Source organism: Physeter macrocephalus, unplaced genomic scaffold, assembly GCF_002837175.3.
Source record: "Physeter macrocephalus isolate SW-GA unplaced genomic scaffold, ASM283717v5 random_692, whole genome shotgun sequence".
Lineage (NCBI taxonomy): Eukaryota > Metazoa > Chordata > Mammalia > Artiodactyla > Physeteridae > Physeter > Physeter macrocephalus.
This window is the reverse complement of record NW_021145969.1, coordinates 1-20,908: the sequence shown is the minus strand read 5'-3', so window position 1 is coordinate 20,908 and position 20,908 is coordinate 1. Positions and strand designations below refer to the sequence as shown.

At 45.0% G+C, this 20,908-nt stretch overlaps 1 protein-coding gene across 2 annotated transcripts in view; it reads right to left on the bottom strand.

Moving 5' to 3' along the window:
- Positions 1 to 18,990, bottom strand: part of ADRB2 (adrenoceptor beta 2) — a 35,629-nt gene extending 16,639 nt beyond the window's left edge. For both annotated transcript variants that reach the window (XM_028486101.2, XM_007106135.3), the window contains exon 1: positions 17,555 to 18,990. In XM_028486101.2, coding sequence (XP_028341902.1) covers positions 17,555 to 18,743 — 1,189 coding nt within the window. In that variant the 5' untranslated portion in view covers positions 18,744 to 18,990. The remainder of the gene's footprint in view (positions 1 to 17,554) is intronic.
- Between the last annotated feature and the right edge of the window lie 1,918 nt (positions 18,991 to 20,908).

Sequence of the window (20,908 nt, the reverse complement as noted above, 5' to 3'; positions counted from 1 at the left end):
GGCTCCGGACGCGCAGGCTCAGCGGCCATGGCTCACGGGCCCAGCCGCTCCGCGGCATGTGGGATCCTCCCAGACCGGGGCGCGAAACCGGTTTCCCTGCATCGGCAGGTGGACGCGCAACCACTGCGCCACCAGGGAAGCCCCCTAGAAACACAACTCTTTACTAACCACAGATCTTAATAACTAGATCATCAACTAAGTCAATCCACACTGAAAGAGGTCACAAAAAACATACAAAACTAAGGGTTGGTCTATAGATATTTCATGGAAAGGAAGTAATGTCTTTTTTCCAACTACTCGCAGTGAGAAACAGTTACTCCAGGTACCTTAAAAACCAGGTTCTATCAGAATGGTTTGCACAGAAAATAGATCAGTTAGAAAAAAATTAAATTGTCATTGTCCAACAATAGGGAGATGCTTAAACTACTTTTGATACATCCATATGAAACTTTATGCAGCACTGAAAATAGTGTTTAAAAAGATTGTTTTAATTTATATGGAAATATGTTAACATAAATGTTTCAGACATTACATGAAATTTCTAAAAATCTTAAAAGATTGTTTTATAACGTGGAAATACAGTATAGAGATAAATTAAAAAGCAGGATATAAACCATAAATTAGAATAATCTTAATTTTAAAATATATACTATATATCATATATATGTGTACACATAGAAAAACAAAACCTTAAAAAAGAAATAATCCAAAATATTAACAGAAGTAAAATCCAGAAGGGGGAAGTATGAGTGATTTTTATTTGCTTCTTTATACTATTCTGCATATTTAGAAATACGCAGAATTTTTAATTCTAAAAATTAGAAATATTTAGAAATATTCAGCAAATATTTCTTATGTATCAACTGTGAGCCAGTTGTGTTGTCGACACTAAAGACAGAAGCAAATCTCAACTCTCTCGCAGCATACCCTCTAGTGAGTGGACACAGATAATACAGAAAAATAAGTAAACATGCAAGATGATGCAGATGGTGGTCCATGCTGTCAGTGCCTCCAGTCAGGGGGATGGGAAGGAGAATGCATGGGGTCCTGCATCAGCCTTGGTCAGGGAAGGCAACCCTGAGGGTGGTGTCTTTAGACTTGAGACTGAATAGCACAAAGAAGCCTGACAATCTGGAAGAAGAGCATTCCAGTCAGAGGGAACAGCAAGGTTGCAGGGACCTGTCCACACATAGGCCTGGGAAGATGTTTGACTTCCTACCTTAGCTGCAGTGGGGGCCACAGAGAGCTTTCCCATGGGGAGTGACAAGGTTACATGCCCCTCAGACAGATGACTCTGGCTGCAGAGTGGAGAGAGGCTCCTGCTGATAGAGGCAGAGTAAAGCAAGGAGACCTACTATGAGACATGTTTTCTTATAATTTGCCAATTCTGTGACATCAGTTTCCACTACTGTAAAATAAGGCAGTAGGGCACGGTCAGTGATTTCTAAGAGCCCTTCAGTATTTAAAAAATAAAAGTATTATTATTTTGCACACCTTTTTAAAAAGTGTGTAAGCTTCTTAAACCCAGGGCCCAGGTCTTACTCTACTCCTCTTTTGATTCCCTGCACGCTGCCTTGCACCTCATAGGACTGAATGAAGGGACATGCTGTGGGCTGGTATCACTTGGGGTGCATCATTACTTCCCAACGTGAGTTTCCACTGTGCTTCTGTGGGCTCACCGGCGGAAGCCTTTATCCTGAAAGTAACAGGGAGCCACTGAAGGTTTTTCAGCAAAGGTTGAGTTCTGTGTGTTAGAAAATTCACACCAACAGTGATGAAGGGGATCTCGAGTGGTCCACAAGCAGAAGAAGCGCAGAGACAGCGAGACACGTTGCTTCCTTGAGAATTCCCCTGGGCTCTGATACTGAGACCTGCCAGTGGGAAAGGGACACCTCACCTGCACAAAACCACCTCGATGGTGGGCCCTCACACACTGGGAGAAAGTGCGAGACTCCGCCTATTTATAGTTGGGGGAAATGAAGCACAAAGAGACAAGCAGCTCATGTGCCAAGGATTTCTGGCTTCAGGGCCTCCACTCAGCTAATGTGAAGCAAGGCTGCACTTAGCATGTCATGGCGGGGGAGGGCTTTTGGTTGTGCCAGAACAGAAGAGGGTGTCAGGGGCCGGGGCAGGGTGGGGAAGGGGGAAGACACGAATCCTGGGCAGAAGCGGTGACAAATGTTCCAATACCTTCATTTTGACACTCCCATAATCCAAGAAGGGCTAAAATTGGCTGTAGAGCTTGTGTTACGAAACCAGAGCAGGTCAAACAAAAGAAATAAGCAAAACTTGAGTCAGCCGGATGATAATCCTTGTGGTGAGCATGCAAATCCAAGTGAAAATAGATCGGAGACATTCTCCCAAGAGACACGGAACTTGGAGATCCTGGAAACAAACCCATCACGTGAAAGATGGGGAGGCAAAGGAGGGAAGGGAGGTTAGCATCACACCCTGGAGAAGGAGACAAACTTTGCTGGCAGGGCCAGGACTGGGACTCGAACCCAGCTCTCCCCATTCTGGGGTCAGAGCTCACATCACTCCTTCAAAACTAATTATGGGTCTAACGTTTTATTTGCCAAACCTACTGATAGGCACAAGAGCAGGAGGCAGTTAAAGTGATTTCAAAGCACCCTGTGTATACTCAGTGTGGCCATGTGCACACACACACGCACAGAGCTTTAGTTTGGTGAAATCTTTTTTTTTTTTTTTTTTTTTTTTTTTTGGTGGTACGTGGGCCTCTCACTGTTGTGGCCTCTCCCGTTGCAGAGCACAGGCTCCGGACGCGCACTCTCAGCGGCCATGGCTCACGGGCCCAGCCGCTCCGTGGCATGTGGGATCTTCCCAGACCGGGGCACGAACCCGCGTCCCCTGCATTGGCAGGCGGACTCTCAACCACTGCGCCACCAGGGAAGCCCCGAAATCTTTCTTTAATTAAGTATTATGGACTAATTAAATATCTGCATTCATTGCCCCAAATCAAAGGCACAGCTCATGGAACCTAGAAGCTATCCTAGTCCAGCCCTTTTATTTTATAGACAAGAACTGGAATCCAGAATGGATGAAGTTGCAGTCGCTTAAACCAAGAACCAGGGCACCCTTTCCCTGAGTTCAGTGCTCTTTCTAGCCCTGGCCCTAGCACCACAGGCAGGAAAAGTGTAACCTTTAATACACATGCATTACTTTTTTTTTTTTTTTTTTCGGTACGCGGGCCTCTCACTGTTGTAGCCTCTCCCATTGCGGAGCGCAGGCTCCGTACGCACAGGCTCAGCAGCCATAGCTCACGGGCCTAGCCGCTCCGTGGCATGTGGGATCTTCCCGGACCGGGGCATGAACCCGTGTCCCCTGCATCGGCAGGCGGACTCTCAACCACTGCGCCACCAGGGAAGCCCCACATGCATTACTTTATGTTCTTAAGCATAGATTCTCAAAAGGAAGGTGTTGGAGACAATTTCCAGTGTATTACTTTGACTGGGGCCTGAAATCTTGGCACACTGATTAGTGAATTTCAGGAGAAGGCTTTTAACTTATTTAGAAGTTTTTACCATGATGATAACAATCACAGTCTTCCATTAAATAAACATTTACTGAATGTCCACTGTGTACCGGTCACTCTGCTGGGTCATTTATGTACTTTTAATCTCTTAATTTTCATAGTACTATGATACAGGTGTCATCATTCCTGTTTTGTTTTGTTTTTCCCCACAGTGGGGAATACAGTTTGGAAAGGTTAAGCATTTTGTCCAGGTCATAGACTCAGGAAGCGCAGAGCTGGGACTTGACCCTCTGTTGTCTTTTATTATGCTGAGCACCTTAGATATGAAGTGATCTGTACTACACCACGGATACTGCATGGGGCAGTCTCATAGTCCTAGAGGTGTGTGAGGCTGGGTTTCTCCAGATCCCATGTTTTTCTGGGCTGCTAAGTTCAGCTGTGAGCTGTATGCTACATCTCAGGTTTATAAGCCACTCCCAGAGGCTCAGAGTGGGGTTTCCAACAGCCAGGACCCAAGGTAGCTGGGCTAGGCTATAAAGAGGCCCAGATCAGAGCAAGGATCATTAACATGTGAGGACTAATCTCCTAGAAGGATTTGGCTTATAGATGTGAAAGGAGTATAGTAACAGTGACTCCAAGACGGATGGACTCAGATGGCAGAAAGGATATAGATCATGGGACAAAGTTTTAAAGAAAGTTTGCTGTTCTGTGTTTTATGTAAATAAAACTTTCATAACAGACCCAGAGAATTTCCTACACATAACAAGAATTTCCTCCAGCGTCCCTGATGGCATTTTTGTTTCTGCTTTAATGTCTCCAGGAACAGGGAGCTCATTACCTTTCAGACTCTTGTAATTGTTAGAAAGTTCTAGTCTTCAAATTAGGTCAAAAAGCTGTCTCCCAGATGTGTTCATGCATTGGGTCCAGATCTGCCCTTTGGTTTACAAAGACTAAATCTGCTTCCTCCCTACTCAGCAAGACTCTGGATATTTGAAGACAACATTTATTTTTTATATCAGCATTCCCCAAAGTGTGCTGAGCAGAGTAGTAAGTTTCACAGTGTTAATAGGTGTCCTCTATAAAACAAACATATCAAAACAAGCAGACAAAAGCCCATAAATAGCATTCTGTGGGCATGCTAGGTTAAATCAGGTCAACTAGATATGTTTCCTGCAAGGCTGCTCAGGACGTTTACTACGCTGATGCAGAGTATGGATTCCAAAGTGGAAATACTGGGCATGCAGTGTTTCCCAAACTTTCAACCTCTCAGATTTTTAAATCTCAAAACCCTTTTTTCCCCCCAGTATACCTTTTACTATTTTCCATATATACTTTTAGAAACTCTGTTAGGAAAATGCTTCCCTACACAAGTCTAGGTTCTTACTCTTTTCTCCAAGCTAAAAAGCCAGGCTCCTTCAACTATTCATTTTCAGACAAAGTATTGGGTTTCCTCACAGTCTTCCCTCTGGTTCTCTAATAGGGCTGTCAGTTTAAAATACAGGATGCCCAGTTAAATTTGAATTTCAGATAAACAATGAATAATTTTTTGGTATGAGCGTGTTCTATGCAAAATTTGGGACATACTTATATGAAAAAGAATTCGTTGCTTATCTGAAACTGGATGTCCTGTATTTTTATCTGCTGAATCTGGCAAACCTAGAAGGGCCCCAAATGCCCTTCATCCCTTGAAAAATGTGGCCCTCAGAGCTGGGCACGTTATTTCAGACGTGGACCAAGATAGAGATAATTGATAACTTTGTGAGCCACCATCAACTCCGATTTTCCCAGAGACATTTTTAAAGGGATGATAGAAATATTTTTTAAAGATGATTAGAGGCCAGTCTGAGACTGGCAGATACCAGATATCTTTCTGGATCTACTGGCAAAATGCAGAAGCCAATTTCCCATCCTTCACTCCTGTTCATAAGTATACTTAAGTTTCTCTGGTGTGAGTATTGGGGAACTCGATCCAAATACCATTTATAATTCCCTTTTCATTATCTGTCTTCTCCATTAGACCGTAACAAACTAAAACAACAGTGACCAACCATGTCTACCTCAGTCATGGCTGTATCCCTGGTAGTTAGCACGGGTTCTGGCATATAGAAATGTTCAAACATCTTTTGAATGAATGGATGAGCAAATTAGTCACACATTGCTTAGAAAGCGGAGTAAACCAGGTAAGCTTACATTCTGAGGAGAAGAGATGGCCAACAGGAGCTTTCCTTGTGGATGGGTTTGTCATTCCCTCCAAGCTTTCCCAGATCCATTAAATACAGTTCACCTGTTCTGAAGGCAACTCTATTGGAAGATGTGTGTGTAAAACAAGAACACCTAATTGCTCTGACTAAAATAATTTCAACCCAACACAAGCCATTTTCAAGAAATTGAAATACTTCCTGGAGCCTGCAATTTTTATCGAGGTGTGGAACTTGGCCCTTAAAAGAAGACTGGGCTGTGGCCCAATGTGTGTGGGATTGGGGCAGCAAATCCCACTGGGTCTTCCCACAGGAACATCCTGATCCAAGAGGAATTAGGCAGAGTGAACAAGGACAGCCTCAGTGGAGCCCTAAGTTGCCAGCAGGGCATGTATGGGAAGCCGGACATGTGATTCCATAGCTCTGACTTGGTGAAAGTGCATCTGGTGACTGGCATGAGGAACCCAGAAGGCTTGGAGCTTCTGCTCTAAGCTATAGTTGATAGAGCTGGGCCCTGCCTACTCCGAGCTTGAGCTCACACAAGCTCGGGGCTTGTCAGTATCAAAAGCATCCTGGGGACTGTCCCTGGAGCTGGCAATCACTTACCTGCTGCTTGGCAGCTGTGGCTTCTGTGCTGGGGAGTGTTAACCCTAAAATTTTAAGTTAAAATGAAGCAGAAAGTAGGAAAATACAGTGAGAAGAGCCCTGGGTCCTAGGAGGGTGGCAGAGTGTGAAAAAACTTCTTTTATTTTCTTCATACTTCATATGAGTATGAAGACCTAAGTTTAAGTCCCAGCCCTGCCATGTTTTAGTGCCATGCCCTTAAGCAGGTTTTGAACCTCAATCTTTTTATCTGTGAAATGCGAACAACCATGTTGACCTCAGAGTTGTGAGGATTAGAGAAGATGGCTTATAAAAAAGCCCTTTGTAAACTGCTAAGTGCTGGATCCATGTGAGGGATTGCTACAGCAGTAGCCCCATGAGCATAGTGCTGTGGCCTTCAGTCCTTGATGCATCTGGTACTTTGCTGCTGTGATAGCATAAAAGAACCACCCAACTGAAAGAAAAGAAGGATGTTCCTTACACAGCCTGAAGCAAAATAAAAAGAGCTTCAAATTACATTATATAATTCCTTTTAATTATGGAGGAAAACATTTTGCAAGCACGTATTTGAAAACATAAAATCTCAGTGGGTAGGAGGAGTCTTTAGAATATATTAAAAAAAAATCACTTGGGAACATCCTTAAGACCCTAAGATGTAAGGCTCTAGGTGAGCCTTTAATTCTGCATGAATGTTTCTATTGATCTCCGTGGAGCCTGTCACTGCCTCTGGTCAAGGCCTTTGCTGCCTTTGCTGGTAAACAGGAGCAAAATGTACACAAGTGTAGTTCTAGTTCATTGGAGGGAAAATAATGCAGGGTATTGTGGCTGATAATTACTTGCTACTTCCTCTGCTGTGAGATGGTACACCACTGGAGGAAAATTTGTATGTGTAAATATGTATGTACATGTGTTTTCTGTGCCAGGGCAGTAAGGGACACCTCGTCAGACATCTTGCCTTGAAAAGGCTTTCTTGCCCGGCTTTCTCTTTTTCTTCCTCCAGTGTCACATTTCACACAGTGGTTAGTTATGGAGCACATTGCTTCGAGTCCCATCGCGATCCCCATCAGGACCCACAGACCTCTGATTGTGGATCCTTATGTTAATATCTTGGTATAGCTGACTCTGTGCAAAGATTACTTCAGGCCTGGAGCTGGGCAGAGGCTCTGCTTATACAATTCTGGGGGGGCACAAGGCAATCTTTATGCAACCCGACCTGCCCACCCTCCCCTCCTTGCCTGGGCCAAGAATAGTGAACGATCCTGTTCTGGAAGAAACCCCACCTTGTCACTGAGTGCTCTGAGCCAAGAGAAGGTGGAGCAGAGCTGGAGGCACAGGCATGAGGCCAAGCCACAAAGCCCAAAGCTCCAAAGTCAGAGGGTTCAGATCTGATACACCATTTGCCTTGTCCCTGCACCATGGACTGGCTTAGTTAGGCCTGATGGTACCTAGCAAGAAAGGTGTTTCCCTGCCTCCTAATGCCCACTGGATTTATATGTACCATGAATATAAACACATAAGAGTATGTTCACAGAGGCAGAGTTTTCAAGTGAATACTTATATGTAAGTATGCATTTTAGGAAAACATACACAAGTGTACATAGGAACACATATGTGTGCACTTACCTATGTGAGAATGCTTTTGTATGGACAAGCATATCTTCAGAGACAGTCTTTCAAAATATACATCTGATCTCTGCTGTAAACATATCAATGGCTTTTAAATGCTTTTAAGATAAAGAGCCAAAACCTAATGCAGCTTATAAGGCCCTTTATGTGTGGCCCTGCTATGCTCCCTCTCTCTGCACACCTTCTCTACACTGATCTTTGCTTAGTCCTTCTTATGCCTGACGTTTCCTTTCACCACAGGACCTTTATACATGCTTTTCTCCCTGAATGGTATGTTCTTCCCTTCTCTCCTTTTCTAGAAATTACCTAGTCATCCTTCAGCTCTCAGTTGAAACCTTACTTCTGTGGGGGAACCTTTACAGACCTCTCAGAATTAGTCAGATTCTGTCAAAACACTCTGAATCTCTTCATAGAAATTGCCACAGTTAAAAATCTGCCTTCATTAAAGAAAAAAACTTATCCCTCTCATTACACAAACTCAATAAGGGCAAAGATAAACTGTTTTTGTTCACTCACTGATCTTCAGCACATAACAATTCCTGCCACTTAATAAGAACTCAACAGACATGTATTGAATCGGGTGTATACATTTACCTAGGAAGAAGGGCCAGCATAGGAACCTGTGTGCCTGTGTGTACTTAGGTAGCAGTGGGACCATGATTACGTGACATGGCATATTTTCTCATTTGGAGCACACGAAAGTGTGCTTAGGAATACCCATGTGTATTTATCTAAGGGAGAATGTTTAGGTTGAGTACACCTGTGTCCTGTATGTGTGAACATATTCATATGGGAGTATACACAAAAGAACATAGATGTGTCCATACATCTAAGTGAAAATGTGTGTGTATATACTTGTGTTGATATAGGTGTAGGCATCAATGTAAAAGTCTGTGTGTGTTATGTGTGTTTATTTGGGTATGTGCATCTATGGAGGTGTATGTATATGTATGAATCATCCTCTTCTCTGCAGCTGGGTGGGTCCTCCTTCAGATTTCTAAGTAGGAGGGTTTATGTAAATTAGGCAAATTGATTCAGATAGACTTTAGTATGATTTGACTTAATCATAGCAGAGTGTCCAGGAGGAAGGAGCACTGGACTAAGAGTCCATCCCTGCAGCAAAATCCTTTTTTCTTCCTGTGCTGCTATTTCTTGGTCTACATGCAGAGGGTTCAGGACAATGAGACAATGATGCTGTTGTGGAGGTACAACTGTGTAGATGCCATGTTGTCACAAAACACATTTTAAATCAAGTGCCTAATTGCTCAATGCACTTTATTATCACCTTCATCTTTCATAGTAACTTTTTATCATTTATAAATTATATTCATCTACATTGTTTTATTTGATAACACAGGGAAATTAGGATTCTGTTCATTTGACAGAATGGTTATTTTTGTGAATGTATGCAGCTGTACAGGATCAATTTTTACAAGCCTACATTTTGTGCTCTTGAGCAGGAAGAGTGGGCAGGGGAAGACAGTGAGATCCCTAGGTCCCTAAATTGCCATCCTAGGAACACCTGCATCACAGTCCTCTGGGGAAGTAGTGACAAAATGCAGATTGCTGGCTCCCAACCACAGTCCTGTTAGAATCTCAGGGAAGGGGGTCAGGAATGTGTATTTTCTCAGCGCAGATCATTTTTGGCCTCTGTAAGGTTTGGGACCTACTGCAATAACAACATAATGTCAAAAGACTCGCTACCTAAACCAACACCACAATTTTATAGAAAGAAATTTCTAAGGCTGCCCACCTCAGGCCCTCGAGATTGACCCTTGGTTCTCTTAGGTTGAGGAGGCTAGGTGAGCATCTGGATTTATAGAAGGACACTGTGGGAATTGAAACAAGAAAGGAAGTCTGACAGGCTTATTGTTGCAATACATATTGTGAGAACTGTGAATCTCTCTCAAACAAAACAATAAAAACCCAGCAGATTGTCAGGGTTGACTGTAGTATTTAGAGACATCTAGTAGAATTTTTATAAAGAGAAACACTAGGCAGTAGCATAGAGACAGAATTGTCTAAAAATGAAGGAATCTCCCCAACAGCAGTTGTGGCTTCTGGGCACAAGGCCTGAGGCTGCAACGCCAATATGGTGTGATAGAAAAGAAAGAAAGTGGGGATTACCTAGGACTCCAATTCTGCTTTGTCACGGGTGTTGCGTTATGATTTCAAAAACTGTTTTCTCTTCCTGGAGAAATGAATACATGCAGAAACTCCAGTCTTTCCCTCATAGCACTAGAAAAATAATAATAAAACAAGCCACAAGAGATGTTCACCTCCAGGTCCTTGTGTTACCTTGCCACTGACGTTGCCTCTTGGAATCTGGGGTTTCTTAGTACACTAAGGGTGTATGCACTCTCTCAATGCCCCTCCTAACCTGGTATTCTCTACTGTGGAGACTCAGATGCAGACACAGACCTGGGCAGAGAAATGGAAAGAGCACCCCATTTCCAGCTGTCAGGAGCTTCCTGACCCTAAAGCAGTGACTTGACTGAGCACAAACCCATTTGTTGTTAGCAGGCACCTCCCTCTGCCTCCTTCCGGGCCCTGGCGGGGGAAGATCACTCAAACTGTGCCTGAATAATGTGAAAGAGTGTGCTCCCAACTCTCAGCACAGTCTGGTTTCCTAGCTGATACTTAGCCGCCGCCTACCTAGAGGGCATAGGCTTGCCCCTTAGTTCCACGGCTCAGAAATCCATCAGACCTCTCTGAAAAGAGTCCCTGGAGAATAAAATAAAATGCCCGCATTAAAAATCTCCTCTCATCATTGCCTCCCTCCTTCTTTCTTACCTGATCTCCAAGAGGAGGAAATATTCCCTATCTTAATGGTAAAGCACACAGGCTGTGGCTCAGAATACATGGGTTTTACTGCAGTATGGTCTGTAATCTTCAGCAACTTAGTTGATCCCTTCGAGTCTCAGTTTCTTGATTTATAAGATAGGGACAAACATAATAGTACCTATTTTGTAGGGTTGCTGTGAGTACTAAATGAGATCATGCATGAGAATTGCCAAGTACGAGGCCTGGTTCATGGTAAGTACACTGTGTTTATTAGCCATCATGATCACAGCAGGTGCTCTATGGAATGGAAACCTGCTGTTGCACTTTTCAAATGGTAGGTATTGGTCACCATAAAACTTGGTTAGACTTATTTTAACACAAGTCAACAGGCTGGGTCAGAGGCACTTAACAATGCAGAAAGAACCCTGCCCTGGAAGTTTGGTGGTTAGTTTCTCATGCTCTGAAGCAGATCAGAGCCCGTGAAAGGAGCTTTCAAAGAGACAAGTACAGCATAGAAACATCTTTTTCAACAACCAGTAACAATAGAGGGAGCATTCTGTTTAATTTACAAAATTTATCTCTGTAACCTTTTTCCTCAAAATGTGGTCCTTGGAAAAATCCATGGGAACATGCTAAAATGAAGATTCTTAGGCCCCATCTCAGATTTCCCAATCCAGATGCTCTGGAAATGTTGATTCTTTTGTACTCCTAACGTCTAAAACCTGCTAAATACTCTTTGCCAGGCTAGTAGCAATTACGATATCTGGATCATATTATATATAAAACATATTCAAGGAGGCATTTGTTAAAGTGTTATCAGTGGGTACAAAATTGTATGAATAATAATCATGTATGAATAATCTAATTCCGTTTTTATTTAAATATATATTTCTACCCATAGCCATGCTTAGGACAAAGGCTGAAAGCATATACATCACATTTAACAATGGCTGTCTCCAGGTGGTAATGTTATCTGTGATTTATCTCATTTTGTGCTTTCGTATATTTTAAAATGTTTTACAGTGAGTTCTATTACCTTATGAACAAGGTAAAAACGTGCTTTTAAAATAAGAGCCATCCAGCCAAATGTGCAGCACTGAAGACTTCCTGAAATCTTACAGAGTTTTGGAGAAAGAAGGAAATGCAGGACTTACGTAAACCAAACCATCTCTGCTCAGAGATGATTAAACAGGTCTTGAGAAGGGAAGTGACCTGCTTGAGGTTGCCCAGTGATTAGGGGTAGGCTATACAGTTCCCAAGTCTTCAGGACCTTAGGCCAGAGGGCTTTGAAGTGCTCCCTGTGCTGGCCAGGGACCTGCCTCCCTTCCTTCCTGTCCTGTGAGGGTGACGGAAAGACCACAGGAAGTGCAATGATTCTGAGTGTGGAGAAGGATGTAATAGACTTTGCAGAGAGGACTTTGCAGCTCTCATTATTTTCTCTCTGGGAGTTAGTAGGTCATTTGCAAAAGGCATGGGAAGAGCAGCTGATGAAAAGGTCTAATAGTTTGGAAAACTGTTTAACCTTATTGCTCTATTTCTGGATTTCCTCCCAGGGCCAAGGACTGTTGAGATCCTGATTTCCCCCAGAGGTTTCCTGGTTAGGAATGCAGTGAAACCTCTGAAATCCAGAGGAATTGGGGAGAAGGCCAGCTGGAATTAGGGAATGGTCTGAATACTTTTTAAGAACATTTAGGTCTGTTGTTTTCAAGGACATAGAATCACAGATTTGGAAGGAGGTTAGTCCAGACCCTGCTCAGTGTAGGAACCCCTTGTGCTTCATCCCACACAGAGCTTTATTTGGACTTCTCTTGAATGCTTCCAATGACAGGAGACTCACTACTCTGATAGAGAACCTGTTTCACTCTCAGAAAATTTTTCCTTCCCCTGAGCTGGAATCTATCTTCCTGTAATGTTCTACTTGCCTTCTGGTATTCATCTGAAACATATGCTCCTTTTTCCCAGATGGTCCTTAAATATTTGAAGGCAGTTATCATGTACCAAATAGTCCTTCACAGCATTCTCTTCTGCAAGCTGACCACTCCCAGTACCTTAAACCATTATTTATAAGACAAATGTCGTCAACTCTAATTAGAAACAAACTGCTGTCTCTAATTAGCCTCTTAATTAACAGCTATATAAATTCAGAGCTAAGCAGAGCTTAGAGACCACCTGCACTAGCCTCATTATTCTACAGATGAGCAAACTGAGGTCCACTGAGAAAACAGGAAAACTGCCTTACCCAACTAGAGAGAGAGAGACAGAGAGAGAGGAGAGGCAGAGTTGAGACCTGAAATCTAGTTGCATGAATCCCAGTCCAGGCCTCTTTTCACCTCACCTGGCCTCGTATTATTCGTGAGACGCAAGAATTTCTCAAGTTCTTGAAAGTGGCTGGGAAGTTTGTTCTCTTAGGTATTTCAAAAATTCCTCCTTAAAATTATATTTGCACTGTCTGTGAAGTAGGGATTAGCATAGGGCTGAATTTAGTGGAGGTTATACTGTCAATGGAAAGCATCCTTCAAAGTGTATTAACTCTCATTGCTCTCTGCTGTCAGAAGTTCATCTCCATTGCCCTAGAATGCTAGCTCAAAACGGCCAGCACATGTATAGGGCCACCTAGGCCTGCCAAATTTTCCGTAAGGTCCGGATACCTGCTCAATGTAGGAGACCTTCCCAACTCTGGAACCAGAAAATGAATTTGCCAGGACGTGAAGCAGGCTGTGTTTCTGCTTTACCCTGTGCTTGTTTCAAAGTTTCATATCCTCTTTTCAGTCTGGCCTGATTCTCTGATGAAAAGACAAAGCAAAGACTCAGAGAAGCAAACTAGGCACTTCAGTGATTGGTTTCCTGTCCCAGTCCACAGCAAACTCTGCAGTCACATGCTTCCAGAGGAACATTCCTCCCTGCCCCAATCCACAGCAGTCTCCCTCTTCTCTCAACAAGGTATTGCATTTCCATTTCTTACACTTGTTCTGGCATGGATTATAAATTGCCTTATGCTGCTCCCTGGTTTCCATGTGTGCAGGAATCACTGCACCTGGGTTCCAGTCCTAACTCTGCAACTAGCTGGCTGTGTGGCTTTGGAAAGTGACAACCTTTCTGAAACTCAGTTCCCTCATTTGTTAGATGAGGACAGTTTTGCTACCTACCTCATAAGACTGTCAAGGTCACATAATGCCTAAAAGGTGCCTAGCACAGTCCCTAACATTTAGTAAGATTTTAGAAAAGATATCTGTGTAGTATTATTAATATTATGCTCCAGAATTCAGAGACAGAAACCTGTATTTTTCTCCTGCTGCACTCAGTAGTTGTAAATACCCCGATTGATCCTGGTCTAGTCTTCTTTTGGCAGTAGGTACATCAGAAACATTCTAAGCATCGTGTAATGACAGTTCCTATTTCCCAGCTCCCTTTTCCCCAGATTCCCTCTCCCAATAATGATCTCAGTGGGGAGGCCCACCCTGTCCTGCCACTTTGCACACCTGTCAGCTTGCATCTCAGGATAAGGTTCTCATTTGACAGACTCCGAGAACTTGCTGTCCAGGCAAAGACAACTTTATGATGAGGAATCCAACACAAACCTTATGTAAGCAACCTGTCAGCAAACAGAGGGACAGGGAGACACTGACAAATGCCTGCCCCCAAAAGAAACAAAGCAGAACAAAAGGAGAGAGAAAGCAAGGAGTTGAGATAGGCCTAAAATGCTCTTGCTTGTCAAAACCCTTAAAACTGATCAGTGTTCTTATATTTAAAGTATTCCCAAATGAACATGAATTAGGCTAAACTCCCTTTTAGCTGAGAGTCTATAAAGTAACATTCATAGCAGAGTTCTAAACTGAAATTACATTAAAATGCATCTCTGGGCTTCCCTGGTGGCGCAGTGGTTGCGCGTCCGCCTGCCGATGCAGGGGAACGGGGTTCGCGCCCCGGTTTGGGAGGATCCCACATGCCGCGGAGCGGCTGGGCCCGTGAGCCATGGCCGCTGAGCCTGCGCCTCCGGAGCCTGTGCTCCGCAACGGGAGAGGCCACAACAGTGTGAGGCCCGCGTACCACAAAAAAAATAAATAAAATGCATCTCTAACCAAAAGAGTATATATACATTGTTTATTAATATTTATTGTCCATGGGACTTAACAAATGATGACAGAAAAGTTTCCAAATAAGACTATGGGAAATTTCTACCTGGAGTGGCTTGAAATCCCTTCAGGTTATAAAGAGTTAAGGAATCTCCCAATTTCCCTAAATGCTGAGGATATCCTAGTGAACTCTTGCCCAGAAAAAGGAATAATTCTTTCTTTTGTCCCTATCGCAGATTATTTGTTTATTGCCTGCATTTTGTATTAAGCACCTGAAAGAACTAAAAATATCTGCTGAAATGAATTTGTTAATGTGACAACCCCAGGGAAAAGCTTCCGCAGTTGAGGGTGAGGGCAGAATTCAATGATAGTGTGGTAGAGAGCATACACCAATTCCTGGTATGACAGCCGGGTTCCCTGGCTTTAGCCCCATCTCTGACATCCTTGGCTTCTTACTTTGGGCAGGTCATCCCCCCTCACAGGCTTTTGGTCTCTTTGGATGTCAAATGCTTTCTATGCTTTCTCTTGCAGGTCAGAGATCCCATGAGGCTATGAGGAGTGTGAAGATTAGCTGGAGAAGCTGCCTGCATCTCTGAGTGCAGGGCCCAGAGCAGGAGAAGAATGTGATAATAGGTATGAAAGCCCTTGGAGAAAAAGTAAAGTGCTAAAGGGCACATGCTCTCCAAAGCTCGATGGCACATTCTAGAAACACGGGCAGCTAACTTTCTCTTGAGAGCTCAGGACTCACCCAGAAACACCCCATCACTGAGCTGACAGGAAGCAGAGGAGACTAATGCTTTTCTGGTTGGGGACCATGGCTGGGACAGAGGGAAGAAAGAAGTGGAGTCAGCTTCATGAGCGAGTGAAATGGCAATGAACCCTGCAGGCTGATCCTCTCCAGGCTGCCGTTGCCAAGGAGGATGATCCACTCGGTCAAACCTGGGCCAAGCTGTGGCTCAGACACACAGGCAAAAATAGAAAGGGGGTGGGAGAAGAAATGTGTTTACTTTTGTGATTTTTCCCTTACGTGCCTCTTAACACTATTATAATCTCTCCACAAACAGGCAGTAACTGCTCACAGTCCTCGCCTTCATTGATAAACCCTCCAAAACAATTCATGTCTCATAGTCAGTATGTGGGCAGCTGGAGAATAAGCTTGGAAGGCAGCGTGATGGAGTAGAAAGAGCACTGGCCCGGGGTCTGTCACTAACTGGGTGAACCGTGAGATATTCCTCTCTGACGCTCTGCACAATGAAGTGGTTACATTAGGCAGAATCTAAAAATCTGTTTAGATTTTTGAAGTTTATAACTGTGGTGCTCAGCCAGGGGTAATTTCATTCCTCAAGGGAAGGGTACTTGGCAATGACTGGAGACATTTTTCGTTGTCACAACTCAGGGGATGCACTGGCGTCTAGTGGGTAGAGACCAGGGATGCTGCTGAACATCTGACAATGTATAGGACAGCCCTTCACAATGGAGAATTATCTGGTTAAAAATGTTAATAGCGCGAGGTTGAGAAATTTCGATTTGTACTGAAGTGAGTAGAGTCACAGGGAGAGGGGAAAAAAGGGACAGCAGTTCAAAGGAGGAGGGGTCAAACCCTGTTTCTAGGTCATGAGGTATTCACCATGTAAGTGTTTCCCAACTTTTCTCCCTATAACCCACGACCTTTTCATTTCCCTTGGAATTACGGGGCTATGTTTGAGTAGCTTTTTCGCAAGAACTTTCTTATCCTTAAAATGCCAAGCCCTGATGCAGTACAAAGATCTATACTGTAAGACACGGCAAAGATAAAAATATAAGCAGCTACAAAACAAGTAGAACTGGAAGGTGGGCGGCGGGGGCACATGAAGGGACACAACAGATGCCCTTAACTCCGTTTCCATGAGTCAGTGTTTCTGATGTTACAACACAAGAATAATACCCGTAGGAAGAGCAAGATGAGCTGTGCTCAGGGCGGGCAGAACTGATGTGGGGGCACCAGCGTCAGGAGAGATACAGGTTTACAACAGCAGATTCAAAGGCAAATGAACGGGTTAAGCAATCAGTGCGTGTCATTCCACATTTAGTCACTGGGAAGTTATTGCAAATAGTTACCTGTGGTTTTCAGTGGGGGAGGCAGCCACACTCCAGTCAAGGGGTTTTGGAGAAACAGGTGCAATGAAGTCATGGTCAAACAATTTATTTACTGTAAACTTTAGACTTTGCTCAGGAAAACAACCAAAGCTGCCCCTCAAATCCCTGCCTACAACACCCCGTTTGAGCAAATAAGAGGGGTGGGGAGAGTCCATGTTCACAGCCAAAGATCCGAGAGACTCGAGATTGTACAGTCCAAGGGTGCAGGAAGGAAGGTTTCCTTCAGATACAAATTACCAGCAGCAATATATTACCCCTAATACTTGATCAATGAGGTAGATATGCGGGAAAAGTCATTAAAACATAGCAGCCCCAGGTCCTCTGAGACTGAAGCCCTTCAGACATAAACTTACAAGTTCCATGCAAAGAGGAACTGAACTGTACAAGAAACAATCACTCAAATAACGTTTTCTCTTTTTTACAACTTAAAAAAATAAAAAGGCAGAAGGATATCCTTCCTCCTGCACATCTCTATACAAGTTTATTCTAAATTTATTACACTCAAGTTAAATAGTCTGTTTAGCGTTTTGTTGGGCGGGGGGAGAAGGGGTCTTAAAAAGTAGAAAAAGCGCATTATAGCAGTGAGTCATTTGTACTACAGTTCCTCCCTTGCGAATCAGTGCTATCATCGGGCACAGTACCTTGCCGGTTCACAAAGTCTTCCGTGCCTGGGGGATCCTCACACAGCATTTCACTGTCTTTCTCCTCCCCCAGGTGATATCCACTCTGTTCCCCTGGGTAGTCAGTTCTGCCATTGCTGTTGCTGGAGTAGCCATTCCCAGAGGCCTTCAAGGAAGACTTGCGCCGGCACAGGAGCTCCTGGAAGGCAATCCTGAAATCTGGGCTCCGGCAGTAGATAAGGGGATTGAAAGCAGAGTTGACATAGCCTACCCAGTTTAGAAGGATGTAAACTTCCTTAGGGATGAGGTTATCCTGGATCACGTGCACAATGTTGACAATGAAGAAGGGCAGCCAGCACAGGGTGAAAGTGCCCATGATAATGCCTAAAGTCTTGAGGGCTTTGTGTTCCTTCAAGCAGAACTTGGAGGCCCTGCGTTGTCCGGGCCCGCTCCGCCCATCCTGCTCCACTTGGCTGATGTTGTGGGCATGGAAGCGGCCCTCAGATTTGTCGATCTTCTGGAGCTGCCTTTTGGCTACCTGGAAGACCTTGGAGTAGACGAAGACCATGACCACCAGGGGCAAGTAGAAGGACACAATGGAGGAGGCAATGGCATAGGCTTGGTTCGTGAAGAAGTCACAGCAGGTCTCCTTGGCATAGCAGTTGATGGCTTCCTGGTGGGTGGCCCGGTACCAGTGCATCTGAATGGGCAAGAAGGAGGTAAGGCCGGACACGACCCATACCATCAAAACGACCACCCGGGCCTTATTCTTGGTCAGCAGGCACTGATACTTGAAGGGTGATGTGATGGCAAGGTAGCGATCCACGGCAATCACGCACAGGGTCTCAATGCTGGCCGTGACGCACAACACGTCAATGGAAGTCCAAAACTCACACCAGAAGTTGCCAAAAGTCCACATTTTCATGAGGATGTGGGTGGCCCCAAAGGGCACCACCGCCAGGCCCATGACCAGGTCAGCACAGGCCAGGGAGGTGATGAAGTAGTTGGTGACTGTCTGCAGACGCTCGAACTTGGCGATGGCTGTGATGACCAGCACGTTTCCAAACACGATGGCCAGGACGATAAGCGACATGACGATGCCCATGCCCACCACCCACGCCTCGTCCCGTTCCTGTGTGACGTCTTGGTCCGGTGCGTGGCTTCCGTTGGGCGCCAGCAAAAAGACGCTGCGGTTCCCGGGCTGCCCCATGGCGCGCAAGCTGGTAGGTGAGCGCACTGGCGGCCAGCGCACCAGCCGCCCCTCAGCGAGCAGACCTCTGGCGGGGCGCTGCGGGCAGCATGCGGGCACCTGGAAGCCTCATTCAGTGGCCGTGGGGTGGGTGTGGTGGGGGTGCGTGGTGTACTCAGCTCCGGGGGTGCTCTGGGCTCGCGGTGCCCGTTAGTCCCAGCCTGCGCGCTGGAGAAGCCGCCTCGGAGTGCGCGCTGCCCGTTGTGGGCACAGGGCTTTAGGGGAACTGCCCTCCCCGTGACGTGCTGGAACTTTTGACCAATAGCGTGTGCGGGAAGCCCCGAAGGGGCGAGGCCCTCCGCCCCTTCCCTCCCCTCTCCCGCCCCCTCCTGGGGGTGGCCCGGGCGGGGACCAGCTGCTCTCGGCGGGCGGGCGAGTAGGCCGCCACTTCCTCCCGGCTCCCTTGGCTGGCCCCGAGGGCTGAAGTTGGGGCTGGCGTGCTTACCAGCCAACCCAGGAGTTGCTGGTTCTTCCGTGGCTGCTACCTGTCTGCGCGGGGCGCCTGTGCGGCCTGAGATCTCAGAGCAGAGGGCAGTAGGCGGGCCCTCCCTCCCGTTCGGAGATAGATGAGAGCGCCCACCGAGACACGCACCGGACAGGCACAGTGTACCCCGACAGACATGCACAGACTTATACGGAACCAGAGCCACAGACACTCATACACCCGTCCAGCGCACCGAGAAGTGCGCGCGCAGGCACAGAAGCCGACCGGCACAAAGTCACCCCTGTCCAACACAGACACGGCCGGGGGCAAACCAGGAGCACCCAGAAGCAGAAAGACATGGGCACACGCACAAAAAGAAGTAAATAAACAACATGCAGACACCCACTTGGAGGCAAGCAGTGCTCCACAGCTAAGGACTTCCCATCCAGGTACTCCAAACTCCTCAACCCTGCATCCCGGACATCCACCCCCTCTTCCCCAACACGGGGACACGCGGCATATTCCCTTTCAAACATTTGGCAAGACCACAGGAGGTGACTTCAACAGCAGCCGATTTCCTCAGCACGCTTGCTGTCAAGTACTTTTGGTGCCCTCCTTGGGAATTTGCAGGCATTGAGACATAATTTTACACTTGGGATTTCATTCGGAGCTGGGGTATACACGTATGTGCATGGGGACGGAAAGAGAAAGTTGTATGCTTTAATTTTTAATTCTAGGGAGTGTGGCATCACTCCATTATCTGTTAAAATGAAAATGCGTTGAAAATGAGATTATTTTCCTTTCAAGTTCAACTTCCTCAGTAATCCCTTTGCAACTAGAAAAATCATCTGCTGGGTAGTTTGTTGATCTGTTGGGCTGAGCCATATGAAATTGTCACTGTTCTGTCGTGTCTGACTTTAAAAAAATGGCAATTTCATATGGCTCAGATTATTAAGAACCTGTTAACATTAAGAATGTTTTGAAACCACAGAAAGCAAAAGATAATTTCTCTTAAAAAAGAGTCAGACCAAACCTTCATACTAGGGTCTTTGCCATGAAATACTATCCTTCGCATCTGGCATATGACTTTACTGTTAAAAAAAATATATTTTTCAGGATTTGATTTCACATGTATCAGTTGTGCTTTTGAAAAATGGAAAGTATTTCATGCAGTGTAACCAAACATATTTTCTAGATTACATAATAACTATGGCTAACATTTATGGAACATTCTGCTATCTGCTTTTCATGCATTATTCCATTTAATCCTTCCCACAGTCCCGTGGTGTATGTTGTTGGGGGGGGAGGGTGTAACTATTTTTAGCTTAATTCACGAATGGGTTTCAAGGAAGAAAATAGCTTGCCCATGGGCACAGGGCCAGGCAGTGCCAGGAGCAGGAGTTGAACCCAGTTCTGTTTGACTCTAAAATCCATCTTTTAATCCTTTCAATGTACTGTATCACCACATGCAGAAAGGAATGGAGGATGGGGAAGAAGGATCACAGCTGGAATTGGAATACCAGGTTCCAAATCCCCATCTTAGAACTTTCTAGCTCACATTCCTTAGACAAATTAAAAATGTGGACTCTAATTTCCTCCGTGTCTAAATGGGGAATAAAGTCACTTCTGTTGATCTGAGTGAGACTCCAATGATATAATGACAAACATAATAGTGTTTTGCACGTATAAATGCCACACAAAT